Source organism: Papaver somniferum, chromosome 1 (genome assembly GCF_003573695.1).
Source record: "Papaver somniferum cultivar HN1 chromosome 1, ASM357369v1, whole genome shotgun sequence".
Taxonomy (NCBI): domain Eukaryota; kingdom Viridiplantae; phylum Streptophyta; class Magnoliopsida; order Ranunculales; family Papaveraceae; genus Papaver; species Papaver somniferum.
The window spans coordinates 221,696,839-221,724,064 of NC_039358.1; the positions used below are offsets into that span (position 1 = coordinate 221,696,839).

Sequence of the window (27,226 nt, forward strand, 5' to 3'; positions counted from 1 at the left end):
GTGAATTAGAGTGATTGAGATACCATGAAAAAAAATGGTAGTTACCAAAAAGTTGAAAAAAATTTATTGAGACCAGACCATTTGACCAAAAGGAATAAATTCAATAAAGTCGACCACTGGTACCCTTGTATATGCCAGTTGTGTTGACCTAGAGTTAGGTTATCGACCACTGGTTCCCTTGTATATGCCAGTGTGTTGATATTAGTCAGACTAGTATCTCAATCCATTAGGATAGGTTCATTTTGTCGGAGGCCTTCAGACAGATATGGGAAACGCCGTTCACTTAGTAAACATCAAAACCATCTATGTTTTTCTATATCCATCTCTTAATCTTTCCATGTGATTAGTTTGACTCCGAATATGATGTCCATAGTGCAACTATCTGAGTAGAGCTCTGTCACTTATATATGAATTTTAGTATGCTTGAGTGCAAACTCGTGTACATCAATTGGAATTTCGCACCAGGGTACTTCCTCTTGTAGTCAATAAGTATGCCAACCAAGGAGATTCTTTAGTGCCTTCCAAGGTTCTGCGTAGATAGCTAGGTCTGGAGTAAAGGTTTTGTGGGTACACCTCTGGTAAACCCTCCGGAGACAACACTCCGCCACTAGGTCCACCTAGGGGTTCAAATGATTTTCCTTTCTAGAATAAATTTGCTCGAGGACTAGAAAATAATAAGTTTGGGGGTATTTGATAGACACATTTTTGTGTCTAATTTGTCCTCAATGTCCGTATTGTTGGAACTCTATTTTTGTACTAATATTGTGTTTTTATGTATTTTTAGGAAATAAACATTTTTGGAAAATTCGGCTCGAAAAGTTGATTTTGGCACCTGGAGGACAAGTGTTATTCGGACTCTCGCTTTTGGATAAGGGGTAACCTAATTACTAAGGGGAAACCACTGTTTGCTAAGGGGACACCTTCTTCACGATTTGAAAAAATAAAATTGGCGGGAAAATTGGTTCATCAACTGTCAGAATTTCAATCGACAAAATGAAGGTGTTGTGGTGCGATTCAATGGTTCAAACTTGGTAGGAAGATGTGATATAGCTTAAGGAACACAATATGGGTGTCAGAATCAATCAATTTAGGCTGGAATTCTCGGTTCGATTCACCAAACTCAAAACAGAGCAACACAACACTGAACACGAGCTCAAGTGTGTTTCTGCTGTGCATGGAGTGATGTGGAGGTGCCGGAAAGCTTTTGAGGCATGAAGAAACTAATTTGGAGCATTTTGGGAGCGAGTTAACGTGTGGAAATTCTATAAATGGTAAGTATTCTCATATTTGGGCAGCAAAGAATAATCGAATTAAAGGGAAAATATACGCAATCAATGGTCGGATTTCTTGCTCCAAAACACTATAAATACAAGTATCGGTCATTGGGAAGAGGGATCAAGAGTTTGGGGAAGGTTTGGGACGCAGAGGAGCGAAGAAGAAGGATTAATAGCAATTCCCACCTGCTGCTGATGCTGCCATTAGAGGACCTTGAAGAACACGAAGAACAGACTACACAGAGCAGTCTTATTTTCCGCACCGTCAACAGCAGCAACGGAGTGTCGTTGTTTTAATGCAGTTCCCTGGTATCGTTTCTTTCTGGACGTATCTTATGGGTCACAGAACCATTGTTTCATAACTTTTGACTCTTTTTTATCATATTCTGAGAACATGATTAATATGAGTATCTAAATCCCAACACTGGGATGATGGAGGAAGCCGTTCTTTACGCATACAATAATTATATTTAATTCTTTTTTGACTACTTGCACTTTTTATAAATTGTTTTATGATTTTTCTTAATTGGTTGTGATATCGTATGATGATGTATGCTTGTTCTTAGTGCTTTTGATGCGTCATGCTAGTGATATACAATAAATCTTCTAAAAATCTACTTTGGCAAGAATAAGAGTCGATGTCATTTGAGTTATAATTGTTTGGAATAAATATATGAATTGTGTGCATGATTAATGGTGGAATCCTGAGTCCTAGTGTCTCTTGATCCTGTGACAAATATTGTGTATATATTTTTATTTATAAATATTTTCAAGTCCGAGCAACGAACTCTTATTTACCGCACGAAAATTACTACAACCGACATCACTCTCCTACAGTGGTAAATGATGTGGTTAATGAACTTGGAGAAAAGATTTGGTTAGATCCAGAGAATTGTAGACCAGGAGCAGGAAGTGTGATCACAGCTAGGGTCAAGATCTACTTATCTAAACCCCTTCACAGAGGGGGATGGTGGAACACTGCTTCAGGAGGAGTTGCTTATGTACACTATCACTGAGAAAGACAATCTCATACTTTATGCAAAGACTGTTTTGTTTTTGATCATAATGATGAAGAGTGTGAAAACATAGTTGAGGATTTAAGAATTCGGCGATATACTAGTGTGGTATTAATATATATATACATGAATTAGCCAAAGCTTATGGTGTGGAGATAATTGAAGACTTGGATCTCCTGGTGCAGAAGATATGTGAAGCTAGTCAGAATCAGTTAACTAAAAATGCTTCTGATGAGTTAGATGAAGGCATAAAACTGAAGAGATCCAAAAATAACGAGCTTGATGATGTTGAGTCAGAAGATGGTGAACAAGCTGAAAAGTTACAGAACCAAAATAAGAATGCTGGGAAAGGACCATCTACTAATGAGACTGATGAGATGGAACACGATTTGATTGAAGAGGGAGATTTGGCTGAGAAGGAGTATCTTCATGATACTGATGAGATCCCTACTGCTACAGTATCACTTCTTTACCATTCTAATATTCCCTCTTTTTTCTATCTGCAAATTTACATTCTTAATTATTTTATTTCATCATTTTTTCTTAATAGTACTGTGTTACTTAATCTCACAAGCATGAAGGTTTTAAGCTGGAACTGTCAAGGTTTTCTAAGTTAAGATACCAGAGATCATTTGCAGCATCTTAACAAGTTACACTCTCCTGATACAATATTTTTATCCAAACCCAAGATAAATGATGAAATAATCCTTAAATTATCTAGCTTTCTAGGCTTCCCCAATAAATTTTATGTTCCTTCTATTGGTTTAGATGGCGGCCTTCTGCTTCTTTGGAAGGATGGATTCTTTCTAGATCTAGTTGGCTCAACTGATAAAATGATTCATGTTATTATCTCAAACGACCCAAGTAAAAGAGAATGGGTTCTCTCCTATTTTATGGTACTTCATATACAAAGGAACAACCATAGAAATGGTCTTATATTCTAGAGTAAGTCTGTAAAAATTCCTTGGTTTCTCATTGGAGACCTAACCATTACTATGTCCCCTCATGATAAAAATACTCAGACTCCTAGCTTTACACCTCAAGAAGTACTAGATGCTATCAACAAATCAGGACTAAATGATCTTAGATTTAATGGAAATCCTTTTACTTGGTCTAGTAACAAACATGGAACTGGTCAATATAAATCTAGAATTGATAGGGCTTTGATTAAAATTGATTGGATCATATATTTTCCTGATGCTTTACTTTCTCATTTAGCTCAAAGAGGTTCAGACCATTGTCATATTCTTTTAGATTTGTATAAATATAATAGAGTGTTAAAGCATTGCTCGGTCGAACTCGCATGCGTTGCTATCTCAAGCATGTTTGTCAATGTTAATGATCAAAACTATAAGTCTTGATTTATAGTCTACTATAGCTAAGGTCTCGGACTAGGATAGAAAGTGTAGTTGAGCTCAAGAACTCCATGGAAATCGTCATACAAGACGAAGGACTACTCAAGGAACCGGTGGATCTTCATCGATTAAAAGGTATGTGGAGACTTGAACTTATCTATCACTCAAAAGTCTATTTATCTTCTATCTTGAGACAAAAGTCGTTTTGCTATATAGACTTATATTATACACATTTGGTATTTCGAGCCGAGTTTATCTCGCCTATCTATTTCTCGAAATATGTGTTGGTAAAGCTTTCTCTTTAGCCAAGTTCATCTTTACCTAGTGACAAAAGTCATGTTATGTTTCAATCACTTTGAAAATTGCTCTGACGAAAAATGGTTTGTGAATAACCGCTATATAACGTCCTCTGAGAATGTTTCAATGATTGAAATGAGAGTTTAGATTATATAATCATCAGAGGATATAAGCATTCTTGTGGAAACACATATATATATATAAGTCCTTATTACTTGAACCGAAGTTTGCGAACTTTGTTGATCAAGTGAACCGGAGTAGTGCGTGTGCTAAGTCCGCAAACTCAGTCCGCGAACCCAGTTCGCGAATTGGCGAAGTTCTCAAACCCGAGAATTTCTGCTGGAGTTTGTGAACTCCATCTGGGAACTTAAGTCCGTGAACCCAGTCCGCGAACTTGAGTAGGTTATTGATGTAATTTTGTAGTGGTAAGTAAAGTGTTCGTTTCTCGGACTTGTTGAAATTCGATTTTAGACTTAATATAATATGTACAAGTAAAGCTGTCACAGTATCGAGAGGTACTGAGATTCAGGATTCCACCAAATTCCATTCATGTGACTTAATTAATAACTCCAACCAATTATAGCTCAAATATTAAAAATATGGACTCTTATTCTTTGCCAAAAATAGATTTTTAAAACTTTAGATGTAAATCACAAGCATGGTGTATCAAAAGCTCTTACGTCTAAGCATACACCATCAAACGAAATCACAACTAATTAGTGAAAATCATGAATCAATTAAAATAAGTGCAAAAAGTCATAAAGAATTATAAAAATTACCACATGCGTGAAATAGGGTTTCCTCCGTCATCCCAGTGTTTGGGTTTAGCTCCTCATATTAATCATGATCTCAAAATACATGTATAAAGCTTAAAAGTTGATTAAAAGGGAGTAAACCAATTGAACAGAAAAATCGCAACAGAAATAACTGTTGCAAAGGCGTTGTTCACTGTTACAAGAAGAACAATATATATGACGTGCTGTTGAGACTGCAGCTGCGACCCCTAAAACTTTGTCGTAAACACTGTTGAAGAACGACTGTCTTCGGACGTCCGTTCTTCGTGTTCTTCAGCAGCAGCAGCAGCAGAAACAGAGTTTGATCGAACTCTGATTTCTTCTTCTCTGGCCCTCCTCAGGTTCCCAAACTCTCGACTCCCCTTCTATATGACCCAACCAATCTGTTTATATCAAAAAGGCCGATTAAATCTCTCCAAAATCTTCCAAAATCTCTTCCTTTCTCTTCACGGCAAAGTTGCGGCAATTTCTTGTTTTAGAATTTATACGCGTTTCTGAGCTTTCCTTTTGATCCTAAACTCTTCCTTAGATAGATACAAATCTTTGGGAAGGTTTATAGCACTTTAATCTCTCTAAAATTCCCCAAAAAAGGTCACACACGCGACTTTCCATATTTTGTTGTTGTGATAAAAATCCGTCGATTTAGCCCAGTATAATCGATTTCAACACCCGTATTATATTCCTAGACCCATAAGGAGTCTATCCTATGAAATTCAGAGGTTTAATCGACCTCAAACTCCTCCAAATCACAATTGCCAAAACTGCCAGGAGAGTTTCTATTTTCCCGCCCAAATTCAGAATTTGAACGTGAAGGGGAAATGTTACCCCTTATCCAGTGGTCGCCCCTTATCCGCTTCTGGAGTCCGTATAACACTTGTCCCTTGGGTGCGTTTAGTAATTTTTCTGGGATGTTTTCAACACTTTTCTCGGGGTTCCTCCGGGGTATTTCTGGGATGTCACTGGTACGTCTGCTACGGAGGTTCAAATGCCACGTTTTGAGCCAATTTTGCCGCAAAAGCTTATTTCTCCAAAAACACCTACAAAGAGATAAATTACCAAAATAAATACAAGAATGAGAACTATGAATATATAAAATCGAGGCAAATTAGACACAAAAATGTGTCTATCAGTTATATCTAAAAACGATGTTTGTGAACTTATCTTTATAAACTAAGGAATGCAACTGCAAACCGTGGCTATATAGTTCATGAACCGATTCGAGTGAATCAAATAGTTTTTGCTTCAATTTTTTCTTGTGTAGTACATAAGATTTCCTTGCAATTGAACAACTCTCTAACTAGTTTATTTGAGTCATTTGAACTAGTTATGGTGAATAAGAATATGGTTGATATGAAAGTGATCATATGGCTAACCTTTTGGTTAACTATTATTGAACCAACTAATGTACAAGTTTGGGTACGGTTACACAATCCTAGAAACGTGCATTTCATTTGTGTGTAACAAGCTATGTTTTCGATCTAACGGTTGATAAATATTAGCTTGAATCTAATCATTTTTTCATCTAACGATGAATATTGAATGCTTTGTTACTAAGCTAACATTGATTGCAAACCCTGATTTGAAAGACTATATAAAGGAGAACTCTAACAACTGGGAAACCTACTCCCCACACATTCTGTGTGATACTAGTTGTGCTAAGCTAGAGTCGATTCTCCTTTAACCGTTGGTTTCTTCTTCTAAACCAGGTTAACAACTTAAAGACTTCATTGGAACTGTGAAGCCAGACCGATACTACTTTCTTGTAGTTGTGTGATCTGATCTTGCTATTTCTATCGTACGAGTGGGAAACCATCCGGACCTGGACTTGTCCAAGAATTTCTCTTATTCCTAAGAGAAATTCTTTTATGAATATGCTCATTTTCAGTGGAAACGTAGAGCTTTGTAATAGTAACATATTCCCAAAATATTAGCTTCAAGTCCATTACAGTTTGATTTTTATTTGCAAAAATAACATCCAACATGTGACATAGTATGATAATAAAAGTGTAAAGGGATCTCTTCTCTTACATAATTACCACATACCTGCATATATAAATACAACATAAAATATTTGGTACTCATCATATACATACTATGAATGTGATTTCAAGGACGTCTCCCAAAACCCCAATTAGATTAGATGTTAGACGTTATTATCATTTGTGTTTTCTGAAAAATGAAACGTGGTTTGGATTTAAGTTGGATATCATTATTACAACTTTCGTTTGGATTCCAAATTCTTTCCCATAGAACCTTGTAGCATGACATAAAAAGTAGGCGTGCACAGAACCGAACCGTAACCGCAAACCGAACCGATAACCGCATAAACCGAATCGTAACCGTACCGAGCCGATAATCCAATAGTCGGTCACGGTTTTAATTTTAATAACCGTTAGATCTTCGGTTTGGCCAACGGTTTCACCCATTAACCGCACCAAACCGAACTGTATTAACCGATGATTGACATCCATTGATTTATATTGCTATCAAATCTTAGCCCTCTATCCTTAGGATATACTTAACTTATTTCTAACCCTAAAACTAAATCATGTATCATTTCTCTTCTCTTTTCTTCTTCACTTCTTCACAGCAACTCTTCCCTCCATCAGTTGCACCAGAATCAACACCTCTTTTTCCTTTTTCTTTTCTTTTTCTTCCTTCCTCCCTCTTCCTCTTATGTTTTAGTTACTTTTTCTTCTCCTTTTCAACATACACTAGTAACACCACCATCAACTGCTACACCATCATCTCCAACACCCCCACCTGATACACTACCATCAACTGTTACACCATCATCACGAGTACCACCACAAGATACACCACTAGCACAAGCACCACCACCTTTTGATTGGTGAAAAATCGAAAATTAGTGACCCCAATAGAATTTTAGGGTTCTTAAAAAATTGGTCTTTTTTAATGTCTTTATGTCTAATTAGTTAGATTCTATGGGTTTCAATTCTTATTTCTGTAGTTGGTGCGTTGAATCAACTGTTGATGGATGTTTATTTGGTTGGATTTGTTTCATGTAATCTGAAGAAGTTGCACATTTGAAGAATATATTTGAACTTTAGGGTTCTTAAAAATCCATATTTTAGTTTTATTTATTTTTTGATTGGAATCTCTATACTGTGTTTCTTTGAATTTATGAAATTGAGCCGGGGTCTATTGAATGTTTTTTTTTCTTTCTCTTGGATCGGTTAAAAACAGTAGAAACTGACAAAAAACCGAGCCGAATTGGATCGGTTGAAAACCGAACCGAAGACAGAACACTTCGGCTACGATTTCAAATCTGAAAACCGCATTGTACACGGTTAGTTCAACGGTTTTACACATAACCGCACCGAACGTGGAAGACTCCAACTTAAAAGCGATTTGACTTAACATTCAACATTTTTCAATTCCACAGTCAGACTTGCTCTAGTACACTACCATGAGGTCCATGACACACTACTACGATGACTTTGGCTCGGCATGTGGAAGCAAAAACCGATAAGCCGGCGTATTTTGTAATCTAAAAAAGTCGTGAATCCCCCCAACAGCAGCTAAACCGCACGCCTCCTCACTAAACCGAGGAAGAAAAAAAAAGTCTCGTGATCAGTTTTACAATTTTTTTCCCAAATCACTCAAAAACCCTAACTTTCCCTCCTTCACCCAATCTCGCCATTCTTGATCTATATCGATCTCAGTCGTCTGCAATCAATCTCAGTAAAGGTACTCTTTTTAATTTTCTTATGAAAATTCACTTTTCGCTTACTAATTTTTGGGTTGAAAACGAATTTTGTTATTCGAATGAAGGTTATATATTGTTCTTGGTCTTAGAAGGAATTGGGTCTTACTGAATAATCCGTTTAGTGAAATAGTGGATGGGGTTGGGAAAATTTAGTTGATTCTTTTGTAGAGATTAAGCTAAATTGAGTGGGTAGTTCCTGGAAGAACTCATTTTAGTTTTAAGTACTAAAGTGGAAAAAAATTGGATGTGTTTGTTATATAGTCTTGATATTATTTCCGGTGCATGAAGAAATTTAGAAATGTGATGAACATTTATGTGGTTGCATTATGAAACCTAGGGTTTTTTTGTAAAGTGTAAGTATGTCTTTAACTCATTCCTTGTTATCTAGGTTTAATGGAGCTGGGAATGGGAGATGAATTTGTCTCGTGTTTCCAGTGTTGGCTCTATTTTATCTTGCAGTAGCTTAAGAAAGACAAAGAGATACTAACCATGAGATGAAAAGAAATCCATGTTGGGAAATCCAATGCTGTTATTGACTGTGTGAGGCTTGATGTGTGTGTGAATAATAATCATTTACGATGTCAGCATCAGTGAATGTCTGTTGATTTGGTTTCCTCTATCTTAAAATGCACGACTAAGTTCATGTTTTTTTAACTAATTGCAGGACAGCAGGAGCGTGATAATGGGCACATCTGCTCAAGGGTTCGATCTAATGGAGAGTGGCAGGGACATTGAAGAAGAAACTTCAAATGATATTGAGCTTGAAACAGTTGAAGAATGTGATGACACTGGTGAAAACATGAAGACGATTGTTATTTGTGATGAAGATTTAGTTAAATCTGATTCGTCAGAGCCGTATGTTGGGATGGTGTTCAAATCTGCAGATGATGGTAGGGAATATTATTCTGAGTATGGCAGGCTAAATGGTTTCACTATACGTGTTAATCGCAAAAGAAGATCGCGTATTGATCGTGCAGTTATTGGTTTTGATTATGTATGTTCAAAGGAAGGATTTCGGCGAAAGAAATCATCTAAGGAAGAAAAAGTTGCTCGGCTATCCAGGCAAACTAGAGTGGGATGCAAGGCAATCTTAGTGATAGCTTACAAGAGAGACCTTGAAAAATGGGTTGTTACCAATTTCGTTAGAGAGCATAATCACGAGCTTATGGTTCCTAGTGAGGTTCCAGTCCGGCAGATAGATAAGGGTCCACTCAACGAGGTAAGCATTTCAGTGAAATAGATAGTCGATGTTTTTGAATTTTTCCAGATGGGTTCTTGCCCTTGAAATGAATAATATTGATTGATATTAGAGGATTGGACTGTTCATGTTTGTAAAAACTTACTTGCTGAAACCTAACGAGCATTCGACTATGGGTTATGGATACTTCAATATGACTTTAAGTATTGAAGGCATTGTAGCTAATACGGAACAGTTTTGAGTTTGATGAATGACCTTTATAGTTTAAACACAGGAACCATGGAGTGCATAGTATTAAAATGACAAAATATACATATGTGACATTGATGCATGCTATTGTTAGGGTTGCGTAGTTACATGATCCTCAGGTGGAGAACAAGAATAACTGTAATCAAGTAGCTTTGAATCTTCCACATTTTTGAAAAAGAACATGTCGCTTACTGTAGTATATACACATGTACTGGAGGATGACCTTTTATAGTAATTGTGTGAATATCCCCTGAAATATTATACCCAATTCTTTATCATTTTTTATTTCCTACAGTTGATCGGTATGTGAGGAGATATTTCTTTGTTGCAGGATGAGAAGGATAAACGAATTAGGGAATTGACGACAAAGCTTTACAATGAGAAGCAACGGTTCCAACGACAGTGTGCAGCATATGAAGAGCGCTGCGATGCGTATAAAGCTCAGTTAAGTAAAATCATGAAAGACATTGATATGCACACCGATCACCTTACCATGACTGTTCAAACTGTTGTTCAGAGTATTAAAGAGATAGAAGATGAAGAATCAAATCATTGGGAGACCCAAGCAATTCAAAGTGAGTACTCTTTCTTCCAAGTCTATTCAGGTCATGCTCCTCTATGTTCGTTATTAACATGCTCTGTAATTTAGGACGCAATAATGTTATATAAACAACTGGAGAAGTGGTTGACTGGTCATGACTTGCGAGTGTAGAAACGTATGATATTATCAAATCCATTCGGTGCTTACAGAATCTTGATATAGTCCTGACACTGTTGCAATAACGCACAAACATATTTCTGTTTAGCATCTGTCATATTCTTGATAATAATTCTTTACTGCATACTTCCATCTAAGATGTTACACATGGTTATTGTGAATCAAGAGCTCGAGACGTTCTAACTTGTGCTAAAAAAACTGCAATTTGTGCTAGGTGAAACAAACCGGTAGCATTTTAATGGGAGGTGATTATGTTATCCAAATTTGCCTACAATGCTCATGCAAAAGAAGTTTCCTGTAATTGACTGTTGAAAGCAAGTGCTGCTAATTGAAGTGCTCCGTCAAATGGCTGGCAGGTTACTAACTAATCCCGCAGTTAGCTCGTGGACAACCCAAATTAATCCCTTGTTTGGCATATGCTGAAACAGCATGTGTTATTTGTATCAGCAATAGAGCTGTTCAGCAGGGATAGTCTGTCCAGGGTTAACTGCAATGCAGTATCTGTACAATGAGGGTTTACCCCATTTTCTGACCAGGATTATCCTGGCTCTTATCCACTCAATTGTGTACCTTGTATTTGGATTTCTGGTTTACTGATGCCAATGAAATTTCAGCTAGTATCGTTTGTGATAAGAGAGTCACATTTTGCACCTCTTCCACAATTCCACCAAACATCTTATTCCCCTGCAACTTGGCCACTTTTTGTATCCTAGAGTAAAATGTTTTGTTCTTGGCCCTGCCAAGATCATCTCATAGCATATGAGAGTTTTGGCTTCAAAGTAGACAGAACGGGCCGATAGTTCTTGAAATATAAGGCACGGCCCGGTTAGTATTTCAAGGCAGAACTATACTTCATATAAATAAATTTGCACTGAGAGTTTCTAGACAACAGAGGAGAAGGGCGATACTGTCTGTAGAAAATCTAGAGAGGTGAAGCTAAGAGTAGAGAAATTAGGGTTTTTGAAGCGGCAGAGAAAAAAAAGCATGTGGACAAAAACTGAAATTCCAGAATCGGTTCTCTCAGAGAATCTTGATGGAAAATAGTTTTCAATCTGAATATAAACTTTTTTTCTGCTGCTCAATCCCTTTGATATTTCTCTTATTCAGATCTCACTTTCTCTCTATTTCTATTAGATTTTTATCACCAGCTCTATCTCCTCGGCCTCATGATGTTATTCTGAAGGCTAAATTTCAACATTGATTGTTTTTTTTTTTTGTTGGGTTTTTGTAGATTTGATTTTGTTTTTCAACTTTAGGGTTTCTGGTATAAACATCTGGGGTTTGCAGAGAGGGAAAAGTTTGATTAATGGGTGTTCGGTGAATCCTGAAGGTCTCAGTTTCTTGATATTATTTTCAAATTTGATTTTGGTTTTAGTTTTTATTATTTGGTTTTTTTTGGTAAAAACATCCAGGGTTTCTTTGGAACTGAAAGAAGGAAAAGTTGACTGCTTGGGTTCATGGTGTCTTATGAGAATAGAGAATTTATACAATTATCAGAATGCATAGAGTTTAAGTTCTTGATTTTAATTTCAAATTTGATATTTTCTTTTTTTGGTAGGAAGAGGTTGTCTGAATCTGAATGTTGGAAATGTTGAACTTGGCCTGATTGGTGTTTGATGAAATGCCCAAGAGAGTAGGGAGTTTATGATTATAATGAGTTACGGGTTTATGGTTTAGATCTTTAAAATCAGTTTTCTTTTGATTGATTACAATCCATCAAGTTGAATAGTTAAAGGTCAAAATCAATTTTAACAGTTAAAGGTCAAAGGCTGTTTTAGAGCACCCATGCTGGCCGTGTGACCACAGTTGGTTGCATGCTTGGTCATCAACCACAATTGGTCACTCTGTCTCACTTGGTTGCACTGTCTGTATGTTGTTGCATCAGATCACAGTTAGTTGTAAGCCCTTTGTGTGTAGCATCAGACCGCAGTTGGTCACTTGGTTGCTCTATCTCTATGTTGTTGCATCAGATTACAGTTAGTCGCAAGCCCATTGTGTTGCATTAGACCACTGTAGGTCACTTGGTTGCACTGTCTCTTATGTTATGGCATTGGATTACAGATGGTTGCAAGCCTCTTTAGGTGCATGCTTGTGCACACCCCTGCTTGGGCACTCCAGTCACCTTTGAGAGGAAAATCTGTCTGGCTGAATGCGGGTAACTAGGGAAATGAACGGCTGAAAATACGTCACATCGCCACCGGCGATCAAGTGGCGTGTTTTCTATCATTTTTGATTGTACTGTTATGACAGTTTAAATTAGAAAGATCTACTCGCTTTTAAAGAAGAGACAGATCATACAACAAAAATGATAGAAAACACGCCACTTGCACGCATTTGGCGATGTGGCGTGTTTTCGACCTTTTATTTCCTTAGCCATTCGCATTCACCCCAACAGATTTTTTCGCTCAAGAGTGATTAGGGTGTCCACGTAGGGGTGTGCACGGGCGTGCACCACTGGCTTCCATGCATTCTGTTGGACCTAGTCAATTGATCTGCCACTTTATTTTTACTCTCTTTTAGCATGACTAAAAGTAAATTAAGTTTTTACAAAGTCGTTGAAGCTCTTCCAAGATCGTTATGCATTGCCATTTTATATTGTCGTTCTTGCTTTTGGAGTAACTTGTAGACCATATCTCCTTCTTTGAAATTTTGCTGATTTGCCCATTTTCTAGCAGCATATGTAGCTTGGAAATCATTGCCTGACTTATTCCACAGCTTTAAATGTATCGGAGCCAATTGATATGTTTTCCTATGTATTGACATTTGATAATATGGAAAACATTTATCCAATTTATTGAGGTATAGTGGAAGTGAGACCCTGTTTACAGGGAGAACCCCTTGGCGAAGCTATATTCCAAAGGGCATCAATCACCTTCGTAATAATTGTCATATATCCTTGTGTTCATTGGGTAATGCTTGGGATGATTGTTCAATCACCTGAGATATAGTGGAACTGAGACTCTTGTTTACAGGGAGAACCCCTTCGTGAGATTACATTTCACATGAAATTAATGGATATTATTGAGGCGGTTAATGTTGTTATTTTATCTTTTTAAGTTTGGTTTCACTCCCCTTTTATGTTTGAGTTTTAACTATTCTACATTTTGTGGTAACTGCTTGCCATATAGACTAAAAAAACTCATATAAAGTGTGTTATCTGTCAGCTTCTTCTTTCGGAATTTATGAGACCGCAGTCAACTACAACACTATATGTTTCATGTAAGGCTAATAAGGCTAATCCAAGCATGGGGTTTATGTGGATTTGATTAATATGTCACTCTTATTATGATGTATGCATGTGGCACCTCGGCTTCTCTAAAATCTATGAAAGTCCCGATGCATGTCTTAAATTTGTGTCTTTTAGTGTTAGTACTGCAGGCCTACTTTATTCAACAGCTTGTTTGTCTCAAAAAACAGCCATGTTTTTCAGGTTTAATATTATACTCCTACATCTTATTTTAGATCTCATTTCCCTGTCTGCAGGAACACAAAAGTTGAAAAAGAATGAATTGTCTTCCCTTTTGATTTCATTTCTTTAGAATAAGATTTGATGGGAGTGTAGGTGGGCAATGATGATCAATGCTATATTTCTGACACCTCTTGTATGAGAAGAACCTTAAAACAGTTCTTCCTTGAGCACAGTTAGCAACTCTTTGAGCTTTTCTACTCCTTATCTTCCTTTTGTTTTATTATTGTAGACTATAATCTCACGCTTCTAGTCACTAGAACCTGAGTCTGTTTTCAGTCAGGTACTTTTTGAATTGACCTATATCTTAGCACTTTAACTAAGCTTTAGGAGTTATGTTTCAAATGAAAAGCCAATTTGCAGGCGAAATCGTCTAATTCTAATGATGATCATATTTGCGATTGAAGTTGGCAATAGCAATAAGCAATTCTCTGTGATTGAAGTTGGCAATAGCAATAAGCAATTCTCTGTGTGCCTATCAAATCTCTTAATTTTGAATAAGGCATCGAACTAGTTGATGTGTTCAACCTGTATTTGTTTCATAATATCAGTTTTGATGTGCTCTTAACCTGTATTTGTTTTGGTCAATTTTTGTATTGTGTATTCATAGATTTGTATTTGTTTTGGTCAATGTTTGTATTGTGTATTCATAGACACGAGACTTGAGCATCATTAAGAAATGTCAGTGGTTGGCTCCTGTTATGGGTGATGCTCTCTTTTGTTGTGCTTTGCAGCAATTGACAATTCTTGGAACTCTGCTTTTGGAGTTGATTGTTAAAAATCATTTGTCAGATAAATGGTACAGTTTCAGGTGGTTGTAGGATCAGAATCACGCAGCAATAATGTCTCAGCGAAATTATCAACAACACAACTGCGTCGCAGAATAATTTTAGAAATGACATAATAAACGACGTCAGTTAAAATCATGAGAAAAATGTAACGATTATGTGAAAATTAGAGAGTTTTCGAGATTAACAATTGTAAGGTTACGGGAATGTCGTAAGTCATATTCGAAAATAAAGGGCAGATTAGCTGTTATCCACTATGTATTTCCCTATAAATAGTCGTTCAGTTGTAAAAGAGAGGAGAGAGATCTTTTTTGAGTAAGAAACAAGTAAATAGGAGCTATGTATTTCCCTATAAATAGTCGTTCAGTTGTAAAGAAGAGGAGAGAGATCTTTTTTGAGTAAGAAACAAGTAAATAGGAGAGAGAAAGTCTAGAGCATAGGTTATTCTTGATTCCTTTATCTTTTCTTGTAAAAATATTCAAAGATTCATCAATGAAATTAAGATTGTAAATCTAAAATGAGTTGAGTATTGATGAAATCATATGAGGGGTGTAGTGTAGGATTTCCTAGAAACAGGGAGCTGAGGATCGAAAGTTGAAGATTGTTGTTAAGATTGTTCAAATCGCTAGAAATAGGGAGCTAAGGATCGAAAGTTGAAGATTGTTGTTAAGATTGTTAAAATCAAGAAAGTTATTAAATAAATCAGTGAACCAGTTAAAAGAAAAATGATTAGAGTCAATGAAGATGACAAAAGATTGGAGTGTAAAATGATAACAAAAAAATGGAGTGTAAAATGATAACAAAAGCAATGGTTAATGAATTCCATGAAAACATCAAAGGAAGAATACATAAACGAAATTCTGAAGGAAGGAAGGTTATGGCGGTAGAAAAGATCACCCTTAAAAGATTGGGAAACACAAAAAATTACGTTCATGGCGACAGAAATACCAAAAGAAAATTTGAACCACACATCTCCATTGGTTATTACAGTGCCTATTACGCGAAAAGAGAATGAGACAACAACAAAATCCACGGGAGAATGGATATTGAACAGAACTTTAATCGATACAGGAAGTTCAGTGGATATAATATTCTATCATGCATTCAGGGGAATGGGATTTAAAGATGAAGAAATCCAGTTCAACATATTTTGTTCATGGCTTTGGAAAATTTATAACAAAACCTAAAGGAGAAATAGTGCTACGAATTCTACTAGGAGAGATCGAAACACACGTAACACTATGCGTGGTGGATATGGAATCGCCATATAATATGTTGCTAGGAAGACCATGGATACATGCGATAAAAGCTGTAGTATCAACATTGCATCAATGTATTAAATTCCCCACACCAAATGGAATAGGAGAAATCAGAGGAGATGTTGACAATGCGAAATTATATCATCAAATTGAAATAAAACATTATGAAGGACAAGCAAAAAGGAAACAATTTCGCAGAAAGTTGGCAAAGGAGGCAAAGAAAGAAGAAGAATTTAAAGTTATATGATAAGGGCAAAAAAGGCAAGGAATACCCAGCGAAATTTCGGAAGAAGGAGAAGGACCTGTGAAAACAATAAAAGAACCAACACCAATGGGAGAACCCAAGCCCAGTTACACTGCCGCAGAACCAACAAAAGAAAAACGTTGGGACTATAGAAGAACCTCTAATATTGAGAATTGGAACCAAGATGGATGTAGAAGAAGAAGAAAGAACTGTTAACCTTTTGCGAGAATATAAAGACGTTTTCGCAGGAGCATGGATGAGATACCGGGAATAGATCCATCAATTGCATGCCACAAGTTGGAGATTAACAAATGTGAGACCATTTAAACAAAGAATAAGAAAAATCGCAACACCATTCCCAAATAGAAGAAGAACTACAGAAAATGCTTGATGCGGGAATCATAAGAGAAGCTAAATACCCAGAATGGATAGCGAATATGGTCATTGTCCCAAAGAAAAACAAAGGAATAAGGATTTGCATAGATTTCTCTGATTTAAACAAAGCTTCCCTAAAGATATTTTTCCGTTACCAGATATTCCTCAAATGGTGGAATCCGCAGCGGGAAATGATAGGGTATCGTCTTTAGATGGGTACAAAGGGTATAACCAAATCCCTCTCGCTGAAGAAGATCAAGAACATACTGTCTTCGCCCCTAGAGGTTTATATTGTTACACGAAAATGCCATTTGGTTTGCGAAATGCGGGAGCGACATACCAAAGAATGGTAGAGAAGGTGTTCGCAAAATGGATACACAAAACATTAGAAGTATACGTGGACGACATGTTAGTAAAGAGTAAAGAAGCTAAAGACCATGTACGACCTGAGGGATTTTTGAACAAATGCGGTATAACATTAAATTGAATCCTGAGAAGTGTACTATTGGAGTTGCATCGGGAAAATTTTTAGGCTACATTGTATCAAAGGAAGGAATACAGGTTGATCCAGAAAAAGTGCAAGCATTCGTGACATGCCAACACCAGCAATAAAAGATGTACAGAAGTTGAATGGCTTCTAGCTTCGCTGGGGAGATTCATTTCGCGATCATCAGACAAATGCAAATATTTTTTCGATATACTCAAGAAGGGTGCGAAATTCAAATGGACTGATGAATGCGAAAAAGCTTTTCAAGGGATCAAAGAACATCTTATGAATACAACTATTTTACAAAAAGCAGAATCAGGAGAAGAATTATTGATCTATCTTGCGACGACGTCGCATGCATTAAGTGTGTGTTATTGCGAGTAGACGCAGGAGTGGAGAAACCCATTTATTACATTAGCAAAACTTTTAATACTGCCGAGAAGAATTACTCAAAGATTGAGAAGTTAATCTTAGCATTAGTTTATGCATCATTTAAGCTCCGCATATTTTCAAGCGCACAAGATAAAGGTATTAACAAAAGTACCAATTGAATCAGTGATGAAGAATTCAAAAGATCAGGAAGAGTGGAGAGATGGAATGCACAAGTAGGCCACTTTGATATTAAATATGAAATTTTGTCTTCACCAAAATCACAAGTTGTTGCAGATTTCTTGGCAGAATTTCCTTTAGAAGAAGATGAAGCGGTAGAAGAAATGATGGATATAGAAGAGAACACGGAGATCCAAAAGATTTATTAACAGAACCAAATAGATGGGAGATATTGGTAGATGGATCATCAAATGGAGAAGGCAATGGAGTTGGAATTGTTTTAATTTCGCCAGAAGGAATAAAGATGGCTTTTTCATTCAGATTGGAATTCGCATCCACTAATAACGAAACGGAATATGAAGCTGTGATACATGCCTTAAAATTCGCAATAGAAATGAAACTAGAAAATGCCAGGATCACTAGTGATTCGCAGCTAGTTATTCGCCAAATAAAGGGAGAGTATACTACAAATGAACCATCCTTGAAGAAATACAAGAAGCTCGTTGAAGAATTGTCAGCGAAAATCCCAAAAATAAAATGGAGGCACATTTCAAGAAGGATAACAGACTCGCAGACGCTTTTGCTTTCATCTAAAGTATGATGACAGATCCAACTGCGAGATGCATAAAAATACAAACACTTCTGTCACCATCAATCAATAAATAATAATAAGAAGAAGTGGACGTGATGATAATAGACGATGAAGAAGAAGAACAAGCGAACAATATCGCAGACTGGAGAATGGAACTTCATGCATATTTGGCGAAAGGAGAAACACCAAGGAATAGATTGGAAACACACAGGTTAAAAAGCCGTGCAACGAATTATGAATTAAGAATGGGCTGTTATACCGAAAATCCTTTAATGGACCATCACTCAGATGTTTGACACGAGAGGAAGGAGAAAAAGTGCTAAAAATGCTACACAGTGGGGATGCTGGCAATCATAGCGGGTGAAGATCTTTGGCACATAGAGCAAAAATGCAAGGCTATTACTGGCCATACATGCACGAAGATGCAAAACAAATATCAAGACGTTGCGAAGATTGTCAGCGACATGAAAAGAAAATACATGCACCTGGAGCACCATTGTCATATTCAACCAGTGTGTGGCCTTTTGGGAAGTGGGGCTTAGATATTGTGGGGCCATTTTTACCAGGTTCTGGACAAAGAAGATACTTAATAGTCGCAACAGATTATTTCACAAAATGGACAAAAGTGAAGGCAATACAGCATATTCGCGACAAAGATATCTTTACATTCATATTCGAAAATATCATTTGCAGATTCGGAATTCCTGCGGAATTGGTATCTGATAATGGGAAACAGTTTGAAGGACAGAACATAGAAATGTTACTCAATGCATTTAAGATAAAATGTGGAAAGTATACTCCTTTGTATCCAAAAGCTAATGGACAGGTAGAAGCAACAAACAAAACAATCGCAGATATATTAAAGAAGAAATTGGAAGGACATCACAGAGCATGGTGCGAACAAGTACATAATGCAGTATGGGCTTATAATACAACTAGAAGAGAAGCTACAAGAATTTCACCTTTCTGTTTAACATACGGAGTTGAAGCGGTGTTACCAACAGAAGTTGTTATTCCGACAACAAAGAGAGAAGCTTGGGAGAAAAATCTTAGTGCGGGTTCGATCTTAAACAAACTTGATGAATTAGAAGAAAGAAGAGAAAAAACTTTACAACATATGGAGAATTATCAGCGAAGATTAGCCCGAGAATATAATAAACGTATCAAAGTACGCGAATTCCAACCATGAGATTTAGTTCTGCGAGAGACACCAATATATCAGCGAGAAAATGATGGAAAATTAGCGAAAAAATGGGATGGACCTTACATCATTAAGGAAATATTTGGAACAGGAGCTTATAGATTAATAGATCCAAAAGGTAGAGATGTTGGTCATAGACTTGACAGACCATGGAACAGGTTGTACTTAAAAAGATATTATCCGTAAGAAGCTTTGAGAAGTTATGGATTCTGAAAGAATAATTGCAAGATTATTCATATCAAAACAAGATCATGATGTGCGAAATTTTCGCAGAGATAATCACAGAAAAATGACATAAAAGAAAGGGGCGAACCTTTATGGCGTACACCCTAGTTCGCGAATAAAATTTCGCAAGAGGCAAATGTAAGACCTAAAGTACGTCATATTAGGGGGTACCTGTTGCATGGCTCAGGGAAAGGCTACACCGCCGCCGGAACCTGAGTCATGGAGATTTGGGGTCAATAAAGCCCATCCGGGAGAGGAACCTTGGATTCTCAGCTTAAACATATGACTTAGGTTGGGCGACTAAGGTAATAAGGACGCTCCCAAGGAGTGCAGATCTGATCAAGGCGCCGAGGTACACGGTTGAGTCAAGAGTGCCAGGGGCGTTTGAATCATACCTTGCCATTCTTGACAATTCTTGGCTTATACTGCATTCGGCCTGAAGAAAACCCCACTTAGGGTGCAGTACGCCTCCTTGAAGGGGCAACCAGGGGGGAGATAAGGGCGGCACCCTCCATTAGTGAGCTGATAAGTGTCTTAAGACGCAAATGTCATGAGGCTTTTTCTTCGTAAGAGTATTAAGGCTTGTCATATTTGTGCAACAATCCTGAAGAGGCAATAATACATAAGAAAAAGATAAGACGAGATCAATGGGTTTTCGCATGAAAGTGCGAAGACGTCCTGCGATTTCGTCGCAAGACGGCAATGTCATGAGGCTTTATTTTCGCAAGAATATTTAGGCCTGTCATATTGTCGCAACATTCCTGAAGAGGCCATAATACAAAAGAAAAAGTTAAGGCAAGATCAATGGGTTTTTGCATGAAATTGCAAGGACGTCATGCGATTTTGTCGCAATGACAAGAGGTGGCATAATAAGACCTTTAATTAGGAAGGAAAAATAAGACCACATGACAAAACAAAATATTTATAAGTATTCATAACAGATTATTTTTCACAAGAAAGATAATGAGAGGCAAGTATGGGAATCAATAAACAAGAAGCATTATCTTTCTCACTAGCAAAATACTAAAAGGGAAAATTAATTCCAAAGTTGGTTGAAGAATATTATTCGCAAAAAGTAATAAAAATAAGACAATTCAAGAAGATAGAACTAGATAAGAAGCTCATGCTTCAATATTAATTCCAGTAGAAGGAGACAATAGACGTTTTTCGCCAATGTTCTCATTATCGCAAGCCTCTCCTTTATTTCGATTCTGATCTTCGCCTTGATTAGCACCTTGATTACCGCCAGCAAGTACTTCTTCAGAAGAGATTTCTTTTTCATTCTCATTTTGATTAACACCAGCATATGCTTCCTTAGAAGGAATTTCTTCTTCATCTTCCAAGAGATTGTCCTCTGCACCACTTTCATAATCATAATCACTATCAGCAGGACGAGGAACTTCATCATCATCTACTTCCAATGGTTCGATTGATGTAGGAGGAAGAGATTTAGACAATAAAATATCATTTACAAGGACTTCAGCCCGGAGATGAACTTGACGAAGAAGTGCTCTCTGATGATTCCTATCTTGAATATCCTTAAAATAAGCAAGATAATCAAGTCTTCTTTCTGCTCGGTCGCGAGAACCAGTAAGGGCAGAGACGAGCAATGCATTTTCTTTGAGGAATTTTGGAATATTTAGCCTCCAAAACAGAAATGGAGGAATGAAGATTCTTCTCAGACTCTGGGAAAGGTAGAATACAAAATTTCAATAAGATGAAGAACTCAAAAAGATATGACAAAGAAAAGATAGTTAAGGCAGTCAAACTATTATGACTACCTTCCTTTTGCAAAATAAGATGTTGAATCAAGGTCAGACAACTATTCTCCCAACGGTCCATTGCGTCATCAAATTTATCTCCAACTAAACCTTTAAGTCGAGACTGGAGATTTTTCTCTTTAGAAATAAGAAAGGCATTTTTCTTCGCAAGAGAAGAATAAGATTCTTCTAATTTGGAATATTGTTCTTTAAGTTGATTCGCCTTTACACTAAAGCTATTCAACCTTGAATGAGTGTATCTCTTTCAGCGATAGATGACTCTGTTACTTCTTTAAGTTCATTTCTCAAAGAGCGAAGAGATTGCTCTTGGTCATCACATACTTTCTGAAGAATGCTAAGTTGTTGCGAAGATATCGCCATCTTGTTTAAACAAGTTCGCTTCTCTTGAGATAAGGTTTTATTCTCATCTGATAAAGTTTCCATCCCTAAATTAGCTTTAGTTAAAGAATAAGAAAGGCGAGATACTTCATTACTTAATAAATCTTGCCTCTGAACTAATTGGGTATTTTCATTGGTAAGATTATTTATATGATCAAGAGAATATGAATAAAGGTTATCTAATTGGTTATATTGATCCATCAAAATTTCTTTATCAACACGGGCTTCTTCAACAGCAGATTCAAATTGATATCTCTCCATTATTCGTTTCTGGTTTAAGGCTTAACATGCGAAAGAGGGATTTCAAGGATAATTAAATATGGGAAGGATAAAACCATTAAAAAGGTAAATTGAAGACACATATAAGAAAATCATACCTCTCAATTCATCATTCTTAATGCGAAGGTTATCAAGATCCAACAAAACATTCTGAAGCTTTTGATTTTCGAGACGAAGAGCATTGCAATCTTTTTCCAAAGCTGTTTACGAAGCAGCTCTGTCAGAACCGAAATACTTACTCAGAATTTCGCACATACTAGATTTGACAGGATCAATGGAAGACTTCTTGCCATCATCCAAGACTTCAGACAAAACTTTGAAAGCAATATCTATTCCTTCCACGGTTTCTTTCGAAAAGGGAAGAGACTCAGGTAGAGAACTGGCAATGATAGAAGGTTGGGAAATATTATCAATAAGAAGAGAAGAGGTTTCATTTATAGAAGGATCAATAATGGGGATTTCAATGATTGAAAGGTCAGCTGAAGAAATGAAGTCCGAGGCAGCTTTTTCGCGAATTGGAGATGATGGTTTATCTTGCGAAGATGTCGCAGGAGATTTAGAAGAGATAAGTAAGTGGAATGGAACAGAAGTTTCAACAGTTTTAAGGTGGCGAGATTCTTGAGAGGTTTATTGACATCCTTATCACCCTGCGAATTACAATACAGATAAGAAACAGAGGCAACAATATTGTTATTAGAAAAAAATAATGTTTCTTACTACCTTCTGATTCGCAGACTTTCTTTTATGCGAAACAATCTTATGCTGCGGTTTGGGAATATTAGGGTTCTGAACCGCAAATTTAGTGTTGGAGGCGCTTTTGCTGAAATAACAACAGTATGGGAATCACATAAACAACATCAAATAAGGCAGTAAACAAGATCGATTTCAGCAAAACCCATAAGGAAGAAAAAAGAAAACTAACCTTGATGAATCCATGGAAAACACTAGCAGGAAGATTATTTCGAAAAAAATTACGAATGATGAAGATCTGCAGAGGAAATAGTATGAAGATGAAGAAGAACTTAAAAAGATTGAAGAATAAAGAAGAAAAGTTGCAATAACGGAATTTGCAGAAGAACGATGAAGTTGCAGAGAAAATAAAAAGAAAGAAAAAGAGAGTGAGAAAGAGTATATATAGAGGGAATTTTTCCTCGAGAAGATAAACACGATTAATACGGAAAGATATAAGCGGTTAAAAAGCAGCGGTTACAAAAGACGTGTCAAGAAACAGATAGGAAAAAGGATACGTGTGATAAATGTAGAATATGAAATGATAGATAACTGCGACATTTCTCACATCATTCTCTACTTCGCAGAGAAGATATGAGAAGAGGCAAGATGTAGGATCAGAATCTCACAGCAATAATGTCTCAGCGAAATTATCAACAACACAACACAACAGCGTCGCAGAATAATTTTAGAAATGACATAGTAAACGACGTCAGCTAAAATCATGAGAAGAATGTAATGATTCTGCGAAAATTAGAGAGTTTGCGAGATTAACATTTGTAAGGTTGCGAGAATGTCGCAAGTCATATCCGAAAATAAAGGACAGATTAGCTGTCATCCATTATGTATTTCCCTATAAATAGTCGTTCAGTTGTAAAGGAGAAGAGAGGGGTCTTTTTTGAGTAAGAAACAAGTAAATATGAGAGAGAAAGTCTAGAGCATATGTTATTCTTGATTCCTTTATCTTTTCTTGTAAAAATATTCAAAGATTCATCAATAAAATTAAGATTGTAAATCTAAAATGAGTTGAGTATTAATGAAATCATACAAGGGGTGTAGTGTAGGATTTCCTGCAACTACAGTGGTATTGAGTTGGCAGGAAACCAAGGCTGTGATCGAATAATTGTGCAGGTTCCATGGGCATTTTTTTGAAGATGGACCAAAGCTGTCAGTCGCTCGGTAGAAGTTATGTTCACTGTTATCAGTGGGTTAATTTTTCAGCGGACTTTTTTGGCCAAGGGTAGTGCTCTGCTTGTTGCTGGTGATCGAATTGTTAACTAGTTCAGATATTGAAGCCACGTACTCCCTGGTATAGGTTCTGTAATTAGTCTTATTTGTATTTTGATAATAATGTGAATTGTTCAAATGTAGATCGTGCTAGAGAAATTATAATCAAGTTCAACTTCCCTATCACGTTGAGTTATTTTAGTAAGGATCCGATCAGATTAACTATTTTTGGTATTCTATATGATTGATAAATAGAGAGATAAACTGCAACTTAAGGTCTGGCAAGAGAGTTATCTATCTACGTTAGTGGGTGCTAGTATCGACTAATATCGAACTTCTTTATTAAAATGTCCCTGTAAGTGCTAATGCTGTAATCAAGTTGATGTTTAAATAAACCACGGGGAACAGAGAAGTTCAAAGTTTGAACTTCCTAAAACATAAAAAAATAAGGCATGTGTTAGAGGTTAGCCATCCATCAAAGACATCTTCAAATAAAAATATGCAAATTCAGAGCTTAGACATCCATTTTTGAATTTCTCCACCATGGCCGGCTATATAAGTCGTCGACTCGTCGCACACTGATTACATCCATCCACAAAACAAAAAATCAGAAGAGTTGCTCATCATGAACTTCTCTTTTGCATTCACCCTTGTTGTTGCTTTCTTTTTGCTCATTCAATCTCGCCAATTTTCTTCAGCAGAGGCTGGGAGACAATATAACCATGGTTTTAAAGCTGTACCGGCACTATACGTTTTCGGTGATTCTTTGGTCGACAGTGGTAACAATAATTATCTCCAGACACTTAACAAAGTCAATTTCACACCATACGGAATTGATTTTCCATATGGAGCTACTGGCAGATTCACTAATGGCAAAACTGTTGTAGACTTTTTCGGTAATTTCCACATTCATATAGTCTGTATTTTTCGATACACAAATTACTAATTAATCAAGTCCATTTCTTTTGTAGCTAAATGGCTTGGATTACCGTTGGTACCACCATATTTAGGCTTATCAGAAGAGGAGAAGTTTAAGACAACTACAGGCATAAATTATGCCTCTGGAGCTGCCGGCATTCTACCGGAATCAGGAACTGACGCCGTAAGAAACTCGCATCACATATCCTAGACCTAATTATTAGTGTTTATCAAAAGAAATAATCCATAGGCCAAATTTTAATAATTAATTTTTGGTCAAACGTATGTTTTGGTATGGTGACACTTTAACAGCTAATTTATCTGGTGACACTGTAGAATCAAAAACATCAGTTGACTTTCTATTCTTTTTGTCTTTTTGCTAAGAAATTAGTTGACCTTGTAAAAAGCTTGACTTTTACATGCTGTGTGGATCCAAATCGAGAGTTATTTTCTAATTTTTAGAAGTAAAAAAGTTAAAAATTAGTTTGGGTTAAAAGCATAAAAATTAATATTTGTTTCTGACTTCTGCTTCTAATATCGAAAAAATGCACTATTACTTAAAAAAGAGTCTTTTTTTGTGAAACAAACTGACATTAGCTTCTGCTTTGAAATTGGTTTTTGATTCTAGAAAGGCAAAAGTACTTTTATTTTTGGTGGCCGGCTTTAAAAGTTTTAAATTCAAGTCTTTCGATTAGCTGTTGATTGGTTAATACTATACATCTGATCACATTGTGTTATTTTGCGGATGTAGGGAGACAACTTAAACTTGGCAGAACAAGTCGATTACTTTGAGAAAACAGTAAAGAGTGACTTGCCCAAATCATTCAAAACCCCAAAAAAGATTTCCAAGCACTTGTCCAAGTCCATATTTGTGGTGAATATCGGCAGCAATGACTACATTAACAATTATCTTCAACCAGCAAAATTCAATGGCAGCAAAACACACACTCCATTACAGTTTGGTGCCCTTTTGATATCAAATTATAAGGCACAACTAGTGAGACTATACAGTTTAGGAGCAAGGAAATTTGTTGTATTTAACCTGGGTCCTATTGGGTGTATACCGGGAATGGTAAGCAGCGTCACTCCGAAACCGGTTACCCCATGTGTAGAAAGTGTTAATAATCTTATTAACATTTTCAATTATGGAATTCCAAATATGATTCAAGAACTTACAACCACATTGGAGGGTTCTAATTTTGTGTTGGCAGACATCTTCCAGAAGAGCTATGAACAAAACCAATCTCCACTTAAATACGGTACGTTATGTTCCCTCTGTTCTAGAAAAATGTTACTTTCACTTTTTTAATTTGGCTTATTTTTAGACTAAATTGAAAAAAAATGAAAGTAACACTTTTCCAGAAACGGAGGTAGTAATTTTCTTCGATATTTCGATATCCAGGACTACTGCAAATTCCTCTTGACTAACTCCTTGCATAATATTTCAGGCTTTTCTGAAGCGAATTCACCGTGTTGCCCGGCTGGATCAAATGGAACTCTGCGTTGTCTTCCGAATGATACAACATGCAAGAATAGGAATACTCATTTGTACTGGGACAGAGCTCATCCAGTCGAGAGAGTAAACTATGAAATTGCTAATGGATGTTTTAGAGGCTCATCAACTTGTTTTCCCGTTAATCTTCGCCAATTAACTCGTCTGTAATAATTTATATTGAGTTGGTAAACTATCATTAGCCGATAAATTTCATTTCATTTTGTCATTGTCATCGTCATTGCCATTGCATGCAACAACTTTTACGTAAATGCGAGTTTGCTAAGAGTAGCATTGGAAAACTGTTGTTTTGCTATCTTTATTGTGGTGTGAAAATAAAACAGTTGGAGGTTTCGTAAGTTATAATTTATAAAGTATTGTGAGACTAAGAAAGTAAATTATGCATGGTGGTAATTGTCATATTGAAGTGCAAGTGGAAATTCTGAATGAAAAAACTTCGTACGTATTCAGTGATGTTTTTTACTACATCTTTTTAGGAATCTACACACGATGTATTTTTTAGATATCTTTTAGGTGATATCTTATTATTGCATGCCATTATCACGCTAATTAAATTAGAGAAACTTATTTAAACTAATTAATAT

At 36.5% G+C, this 27,226-nt stretch overlaps 2 protein-coding genes and 3 non-coding genes across 5 annotated transcripts; all 5 read left to right on the top strand.

Moving 5' to 3' along the window:
* The first annotated feature begins 8,278 nt into the window (after positions 1–8,278).
* On the top strand, positions 8,279–11,258 carry LOC113316652 (protein FAR1-RELATED SEQUENCE 5-like). Its single transcript, XM_026564808.1, has 4 exons — positions 8,279–8,447; positions 9,131–9,685; positions 10,245–10,488; positions 10,846–11,258. Exons 2-4 carry the CDS (start codon positions 9,149–9,151, stop codon positions 10,860–10,862), a joined length of 798 nt encoding a protein of 265 aa, XP_026420593.1. The 5' UTR covers positions 8,279–8,447; positions 9,131–9,148; the 3' UTR covers positions 10,863–11,258.
* A 2,481-nt stretch (positions 11,259–13,739) lies between these two features.
* LOC113342332 lies at positions 13,740–13,845 on the top strand. Its single transcript, XR_003356614.1, has one exon. It is a non-coding gene; the product is annotated as a small nucleolar RNA snoR97 (small nucleolar RNA).
* Positions 13,846–14,196: 351 nt separating this feature from the next.
* LOC113342138 lies at positions 14,197–14,291 on the top strand. Its single transcript, XR_003356427.1, has one exon. It is a non-coding gene; the product is annotated as a small nucleolar RNA snoR1 (small nucleolar RNA).
* Positions 14,292–14,496: 205 nt separating this feature from the next.
* LOC113342059 lies at positions 14,497–14,621 on the top strand. Its single transcript, XR_003356372.1, has one exon. It is a non-coding gene; the product is annotated as a small nucleolar RNA snoR86 (small nucleolar RNA).
* Positions 14,622–24,729: 10,108 nt separating this feature from the next.
* LOC113337282 (GDSL esterase/lipase 7-like) lies at positions 24,730–26,856 on the top strand. The gene is made up of 4 exons (XM_026582996.1): positions 24,730–25,107; positions 25,183–25,313; positions 25,881–26,388; positions 26,578–26,856. The coding sequence occupies exons 1-4, from the start codon at positions 24,837–24,839 to the stop codon at positions 26,790–26,792; spliced, it is 1,125 nt and encodes a 374-aa protein (XP_026438781.1). The 5' UTR covers positions 24,730–24,836; the 3' UTR covers positions 26,793–26,856.
* The last annotated feature ends 370 nt before the right edge of the window (positions 26,857–27,226 follow it).